A 7,710-nucleotide genomic window follows, 5' to 3' on the forward strand; every position below is an offset into this window, starting at 1 on the left:
AGAAAGATAAAATAGAGGCGATGCAAAGTAAAAGGAAGGATCAACCCATTACTTTAATTTTATACAGTTCTCGTATTAAAAAAAATTATTTTGATTTTCCATAGATAAACTTTTATTAAATTTATTTTCTATATAATTTTTTAAAATTTGGCACGTATAATTAAAATTGAGTATATTTTCTAACAAATTAAACATAATTTTTTTCTGTTTAATATAATTATTCCTAAATTTAATAAAGAATATAGTATATTTTTTTATTTAATTAAGTACTATTTAAAAAGAATTTAGTATATTTTTGTGATGGAAAAAAAGTCGTGTTAAATTTGATAAAAGATATACTAGAAAATAAAAATTTTAAAATATAAAGAGTAATAGGCTGTCGTGTCAAAATGCAATATGGAGGTGATCGACCTAACCGTGAATCCTAAATTACCCTTGCAAGACGATGAACATGGTCATGAGTCCAAAATTATCCACTTGTTTTTTGCCCTAATTTTTTAAAAAGATGGGTTGATGTTACTTACTTTACATGGCACATGAGCAGTTTTCAACTTGTAAGAAGTGCAGTTCCCATGAAATAGATCGATAGTTAATAAGATTAATTGAAAATATCATTTTTCATCAAAAACCTCCCTTTGCTTGGCAATTTGGCATATTCGTCTCAAAAAAAAACAAGTCCAACAAATTCACGCGTTTTATCATACTAAAGGCAAAAACAAATGTAAAAACAAAAACAAAAACAAAATCAAAAGATACTTCGATTTAAGAAAAATAGCAAATCCATCTGCTACCCAGGCGAACAACGTAGGAACAAGTCAAAACATTATCTTAAAGCTATAGCCACATTTGTGCAAAGGTGGAACAAGTGGAAATTACAAAGCGGCAAAAGACATGAAAGTGGGGGTGCGTAACTGGGACCCAGAGAGACGGATCAACGACGGAAAGGAATCAACTAATTTAAAAAATCTCTAGGGGAAGGGGAGGGAAAAGGACAAAGAAAGAAGAGAGTCCTAAGGAATAGGGAAGGAAGAGAACAGAAGAAGTGAAGTAGCAAAAGAAATAAAAAGTGTTGTTGTATAGTCATGACAGATCTGGTAGAGGTATTCTAAGAGAGACTAGAAGGTTAGAGAAGGAAGATACTGGACAATAATAATTAAGGTGTAGTGGAGAAGAAGAAAAGTGCAGAAGAGGAGGAGAGGTATGGGAACTGGAGGGGCGGAGAGCTTTTTGCACGGTGGTCCGCGCGAGAGGTGGCGGAAGCCATAGCAACCGAGAGGGTTGTCACGCTCAGTCCTGGACCTAGTTCGAGGAGTTGTGCCAAGCTTGGATTTTTATCCGGCGGCAAAAGGGACAGTAATCCGTCCACACTGCGGCTCGTGGTAGCGCCAGAGCTTCGCGAGCCCCGGTCATTGCAACCGGTACTACCGCCGGAGTCACAACACTGCTCTGTTTCATAGAAAGGCCTTTTCTACACCTTTGTCTCCGAGATCCCCTTCTAAATTTGCCCTCTTCAAGAACCTCTCCAAGGTTCCTTTTTTTCTTTAAATCGATCTGATTCCTGGCTTTTGGCTTTGAGATTCCATTGGATAGCTTTTTCGTTTTACAGGTTTTTGTTCTCATACTAAAATTTGCAGCTTGTTCTTTTAGCAGAGTCGTTGCCGGATTTGTTCGCAAAGCCCGAAGGTGAGCTAGGGGACGCCGGTGTTTAAGGCGGAGTGTTCCCACACCCTCCACTGCCACTTCCCCTGTATCACTGCCGACGTCAAGAGCCACAACTATCTCAGCTGCGTGTGTGTTGAGCTGCCTAGCTCCAGTTCCTCTTGGTCATGAACCGCTGTGAAGAAGACACAGAGCGAAGGATGGTTGGTGAGGCAGAGAACCGGAATCCAGAATCCCAATCGGAGAACCTATGGCGGAGGTAGAAGCGGTACAACCCAAGGTCGTGAGCAATGGTTTGGCGTGAACAAAGTCGTGAGGAGACGCTGCTAGTAAACCGAGCGGTCATGAGGGGACGTCGTTATTCGCGAGTGGCCGTGAGGAGACCTGTGTTTTGGCCAATTGGGTAGGACTATCGGCGACTCGCGAGGTTGAGGACAAGACGTGAGAGATGATGAGAAGGAAAGAATGGTGTTTCGTCCGATTTTGGATAGATAAAAATTTGTTAACAATTTAAATTGATGGATGGATTCATAAATCCATCCTTTGACTATTTCAAAGTAATTAAACGAGGAAACGATTAATAGTCCATCCGTTTACATGAAATAAACAATAGAAAATTTTCCGTACATAAAACTTTCTTTAGTTTTTGAATCCATCATCCCAAGTAAACAGACCATTAAAATATAACTTGATTAAATTTTAAATTTATTTCAAATTTTTCTTATTTGTTTTTAAGTATTTATTTAATAATTTTATTTATATACATATGTACAATTTTGATAGATTTATTATAATTGTCATTGCAGATCATCAATTAATCAGATGATAGATTTATTACAATAGATATATTTTGAAAACAAATTTCTTCTCATCTCTTAATTATTTGATGAGTCGGTTATAAATTGATTCATTAATTAATAGGCACCCATAATTTGAAAGGATTAATAATATTTTATTTTTAAAATTATATAAAAATAGTTAAAGATATACATAAAGTTGGTGAGACCATTGAAAAAGTTAAAGATAATCAAATAGTTAATAATAATCGAAAAATTATAATTTGGAAGAGTAAAATAATTTAAACATTTGATATATATATACCATAAAAATTAATATTAAATGCATCATTATGAAATTTGAAATGTTTAGAAGATTTAAATAGTCATTAATACTAATAATTAGAAAACATTTTTTTCATAAAAAATTGTATTTGTTCATGAATATTTTTCATTTTTTCTTTTTTTTCTTTTGTCCAAATGTCTCATTTTCAGTATTATTCTCTCAGTAAAGCTGCTTAAAGAAATAATAATATCAAGACCCAAGAAATAGATACTATACATTACATAATTAAAACAGATATCAGAATTTATAATTGTTAAATAATAATTATACATTATATAATTAATTTCCTAGTGATTTCTCAATGATTTTTATTTATAATTCAAATATCTAGTTTTTACTATATAACTGATCTTAAATGTAATCGATTTCATTGTATGAAAATTTTCATGGGTAAATTACAGGTCAACTAGAACGTTGTCTACTATTATTTACCATCGCAACGATCATAATGAAAAAGTGATTACGTGTATTCGAGTGTTTCTGTCAATTCATCTTAAGTTAAGAGATAAATCATGGATGACTATAGAATTTCCCAATAATCATTGTGGCAAAAAGTGAATATACTCGCCCCTAGCACCCCCGTTAATCCGTTCCAAGGTCAACAATGAGGGGATAAATCAGCCAATGATCATGATTAAAGGCAGAGTGGAATAGCGATTAATGTCGGATTGTGAAGTATCTACTCGGTCCCAGAATTGATCGAATAATCCAGTTATTGCTCAAACACACATAAATTCAATGATATCGAATTTAGATTACAAATTAAATCATAATCAATGAATTAACGGTCTCTTCGCTCTGATGATTTGCATATGATCGATTAACCGGGAGGTGTTAATTGGTGGCGGGGATCAGTGGAGCATCCTGGCGCAGTGGGTGATGACGGTGCATCCCCGGCGGTACGGGTTGGCCCGCCCGCTCCGCTGGCAGTTGTAGTAGGAGTTTCCCCTGCGGTCGCAGGGCACGCGGTCCCGCTTCAACGCGTCGTAGCTTATGAACCGGGCCCGTCCCCGGCTGCCGGCGTACCCGTACAGGTACCGCCGTGTCTCTTCCTCCCCTTCCAAGTCGTCCTCCTCTCCGTCGCCGGCGCACTCTCCCACGAGCCCGTCGCAAGTGGGCGTGGCGCCGCCAGCAATGCGGGCTACGTCGGAAGCCACGGTCTCGGCCGCGGTGGCGGTGGCCGAGAGGAGGAGGAGGAGGAGGAGGAAGAAGAGGACGAGGCGGAGAGCCATGCGGGGAACTGGGGGAAGATACGAAGGTGCGTGGGGAGTTTGGATTTGGAGGTGGCTTGACGGACGACGACGCTTTCCCTGCCTGAGGAGGGAGAGGGAGGGAAGAAGGCTGAGGAGGGAGGATATGCAGAGAGGATGGGCGGTGGAGTTGGGCTCCGGGGACCGGTTTCGGCGGTGGCGTCGAACAATTGGGCGGACGCCCGTTTGTTGAGGATTTGTTGCTTTTTGTTTGAACAATAAAAATGTGAAAATTAATTAAATTATAAATAAAAAGTTTTAAATGGAGAGATTTTTAATTTTCTTACTAAAATTATGGAAGATAATTTGATAAAAAAAATCATTTTTTTTTCTTTAACCTAGTTTTCAGATACTGAAAAGGTTAAAAAAAGTTTCTAGACCAAACTTCTTTGCTTGAAGAAAGAAAAAAGACGGTTAGAACAGAGGTTTTAAGCCTGTGTGTTCAACTCGCCCTAGAAGAAAACAGAAATACAATTCTCCATTGTAATTCCAATGCCAAGGCAAGATGATGACGAACAGCAGTGGAGAAGATCTATAAGAAGAGATAGAAGAGAAGGAAGCAGAAGAAGAATGAAGAAAGGAGAAGAACTAGAACATTGACCTTAATATTGAGTGGTTCAACAACTTGGCTTCTTAGGAAACTGAGTCAGTAGGATTCTACAATTAGTGATCAAATGTTAGTTATCTTTGTGCAACAACGAAGCTGATCATTTCCCTTATATGCAAGCCATAACAAATTAACAATCATCAACTATGTATATTTGCGGTTCAGTTTCAAATACTACACTCACAAACTACACACAGACAATACATGCTAAGCTAGCTAGACTACTAGAACATTTACCTTGGACCAGACACTTGTGTTGCCGATGGAGGAGTCGACGCATCCAAGTGAACAGCTTCCCTTATTGCGATTGGAGCCACGTCGAACACTTCTTGCAAATCTGTTTCAACCGTGGCTGCACCTTCTAAAATTTTAACAACAGTGGACATGGATGGTCGTCTGTTGCTGTCACTCTGTATGCAACATCCAGCTAAGTGGATCATTAGAATAACATCTTCGAAATCCAGTTCCAGGTGACTTTGATCGATCATTTCCGTCAATCCGCCTGATTTGATCTTATCCTGAATGAGCTGTAACAAATGAAAGTTTTCCTCGGGCTGGGAGTAATCCAAGTTTCTTCTTCCAAATATGGTTTCTAGAACCACGACGCCGAAGCTGTAGATGTCTACTTTCTCTGTTATGATCGATGTCAACCATTCAGGAGCTAGGTAGCCAGGAGTGCCTCTCAATCTAGTCATCACTTGGCTTTGGTCTCTGTCAATCAGTTTGGCCAGCCCAAAGTCAGAAATTTTAGCTTCGAACTTGTCATTCAGAAGGATGTTGTGGGGCTTGATATCCAAATGAGCAATCCTGTATCTGCAGTCTTCATGAAGATAACAGAGTCCCCTGGCTGTATCAGCAAAGATCCTGCGTCTTGTAGGCCAATCCAGACTATTATCTTGGCTCTTGTTGAAGATCCACTTATCGAGAGACCCATTGCTCATGTACTCATAAACAAGAAGTCTGTTTGATTTCTCGACGCAAAAGCCAATAAGCCTCACCAGGTTAATATGGTGAATGCTTCCGATCGTCTCGACTTCTGCTAAGAATTCTTTCTTGCCTTGCCCAACTCCATCCAAGAGCTTCACAGCGACTCTTTGATCACCTATTTGTCCTTCGTAAACTGACCCAAACCCTCCCTGCCCAAGTTTTTTGGTGAATTGCTCTGTGGCTTGCTTCAGCTCCTCAAATGAAAATCTTGTAGGCAATCCTGTAAGCAATTTATCCAACTCGTCATCTTCCTCCTCCATATCCCTTTTCTTCCGCTGTAATATAATTACTGCTATGAGAAGAAATATCAAACCTCCCGCAATGATGGCAAGAAGCCCTCCAACACTAACTTTCATTTGTGCTTCCTTATTCACCTGAACCTTAATGTATACGGTAGAGGAATCTCCCTCATTTACTGCCATTGTGAAAATTTGAGATAGCAAGTAACAATAGTTGTCATAGTATTTTGCAAATAAAACAGCTTTGCAAGAACAATTTTCTAGGCAAGCTTGTGTGCAATTATTTTCATCTATTCCCTTGATGGTTGGCTCGGTATTGTCGGGGTCGATGAAGTAAGAAACATTAGGAACAACTACAAGCCGGTGATTCTGGATGGATTGACAAGAGAGGGGAGTGACGAGAGAGCAGCCCTGATATAGTTTTCTGTCATTAAGAGGCTTTAGGTACCCGTCTACTGGTAAGGGACAGCTGCACATCCCGTAGTCACAAATTCCATACTCGCCGCAAACTGTTGGATTGTTACATGGAGAAGGGCGACTCGGATACCAACGTTTATCGCTCATAACATCGTATATGCTCTTCCATCCTACAGCAGTCCGCTCATAGATTCTCAGGTGCCCGTCGGACTCTAACCTCATAAACTGAATCGATGATGCAAAGGGCAAGTTAACGGTTCTCAGTCTAACATGGTCGGTAGAATTGATGGCGAAAAAATCAAGTGTGCCATTTGTGTACATCGCATAGATAGAACCATTGACTTTGTCCAAGTACAATTTATGGTATATCTGGGGATCAGTAAATCCGACATAAGCATACACACCGTCGGAAAGAAGCGTGAGGCGATACAAACCTCGAGTCCAGTTGACGGTAGAGGTGTTGGAAATTAGCCTTTGCCTCTCTTTGAGCGTCTGGCCAAGGACCCAAGTATCAGTCGGGTGTTCGAAAGATTGCCACACTATCGTGTTTCTCTTATCAAACAGCACCAGGTTGCCGGATTGGGTGATGCTGACGCCGACGACTCCCCTGCCGGAGGTGTTGGTGGACCAAACCGTGGAACCGTCAGCATCACGAAGGATCAAGTCGCCGTCCGCATGGAAATCGAGAAGGGAGTTCGACTGCACGAGCCGATCGCGGTTGGCTGACCACACAACTTGTGCATAACTCATGTACGTGATGTTTGGATCAGTGTAAAGGGCGAAAACGGCGAGGAGGAAGGCGTCGAAGGAAGGGTTGCTAAAGAACCCGCAAGCGAAGGCAACATCATCGGTGGTGTTGTAGAGGAGAATAGGTCGGATGATGGACCTGTCGTCTCTGCCGGCGTCGCTATTGGTGCTGTAGGCGTACGTGGAGTTATTAATCCACACAGTGGAAGGCTCGGCGTTTGGTTTGAGATCTGAGAATTGCCCAGAAGCACAAGAAAGGAGGAGAATTAGAAGCAGAATCAACATAAAGAGGATCAGACGGTATGACATAGTTCTGCAGAGGCAACTGAGCTAATAATGCTGTGCAGTAGACTGGAAAGATGGGAGGAGGACCGATCTTGCCTCGCATTAAAAGCCTTTCTTGTTTCTCCAAAGAAAATAATTGGAGTCGGATGATTTGACGGGTCCAACATTGCAGTCCGCGGAGTATTATTTTTTGTGAGCATGATTTAAGTCGGACCGGGCGTCGGAAGAGGCGTGGAAAGAGTGTCACACACCAATCGGTGCTTTGCCGTACTTGTTGAGTAATAGGAAATACGTCATGGAGCATTTATGTTCAAGAGATTGGAATTCACTGGGAGAGTTTATGTTTTCCAGCAGGCTGCAGCTATTCCACTGGCGGAACTCCTTGGGACGTTTCATC

The 7,710-nt window shown here is 40.7% G+C and overlaps 2 protein-coding genes and 1 long non-coding RNA gene across 3 annotated transcripts; 1 reads left to right on the plus strand and 2 right to left on the minus strand.

Moving 5' to 3' along the window:
• Nucleotides 1-1,099: 1,099 nt before the first annotated feature.
• Nucleotides 1,100-2,247, plus strand: LOC121994357. Its single transcript, XR_006115693.1, has 2 exons — nucleotides 1,100-1,527; nucleotides 1,651-2,247. It is a non-coding gene; the product is annotated as an uncharacterized LOC121994357 (long non-coding RNA).
• Nucleotides 2,248-3,632: 1,385 nt separating this feature from the next.
• Nucleotides 3,633-4,013, minus strand: LOC121995240 (protein RALF-like 19). Its single transcript, XM_042549028.1, has one exon. The coding sequence runs from the start codon at nucleotides 4,011-4,013 to the stop codon at nucleotides 3,633-3,635; it is 381 nt and encodes a 126-aa protein (XP_042404962.1).
• A 752-nt stretch (nucleotides 4,014-4,765) lies between these two features.
• LOC121997774 (G-type lectin S-receptor-like serine/threonine-protein kinase SD2-5) lies at nucleotides 4,766-7,467 on the minus strand. The gene is made up of 2 exons (XM_042552396.1): nucleotides 5,939-7,467; nucleotides 4,766-5,845 (listed from the first exon to the last, which is right to left on the minus strand). The coding sequence occupies exons 1-2, from the start codon at nucleotides 7,335-7,337 to the stop codon at nucleotides 4,872-4,874; spliced, it is 2,373 nt and encodes a 790-aa protein (XP_042408330.1). The 5' UTR covers nucleotides 7,338-7,467; the 3' UTR covers nucleotides 4,766-4,871.
• Between the last annotated feature and the right edge of the window lie 243 nt (nucleotides 7,468-7,710).

Source organism: Zingiber officinale, chromosome 6A (genome assembly GCF_018446385.1).
Source record: "Zingiber officinale cultivar Zhangliang chromosome 6A, Zo_v1.1, whole genome shotgun sequence".
NCBI classification, from domain to species: domain Eukaryota; kingdom Viridiplantae; phylum Streptophyta; class Magnoliopsida; order Zingiberales; family Zingiberaceae; genus Zingiber; species Zingiber officinale.

What these genes read in the sequence shown, in the direction of transcription:
- LOC121997774 (XM_042552396.1), bottom strand. Translation starts at nt 7,337, where the DNA reads ATGTCATACCGTCTGATCCTCTTTATGTTGATTCTGCTTCTAATTCTC. An exon ending in TCTTGCCATCATTGCGGGAG is followed by an intron (nt 5,846 to 5,938) that starts GTTTGATATTTC and finishes AATTGCTTACAG; the next exon opens with GATTGCCTACAAGATTTTCA.
- LOC121995240 (XM_042549028.1), bottom strand. Translation starts at nt 4,013, where the DNA reads ATGGCTCTCCGCCTCGTCCTCTTCTTCCTCCTCCTCCTCCTCCTCCTC.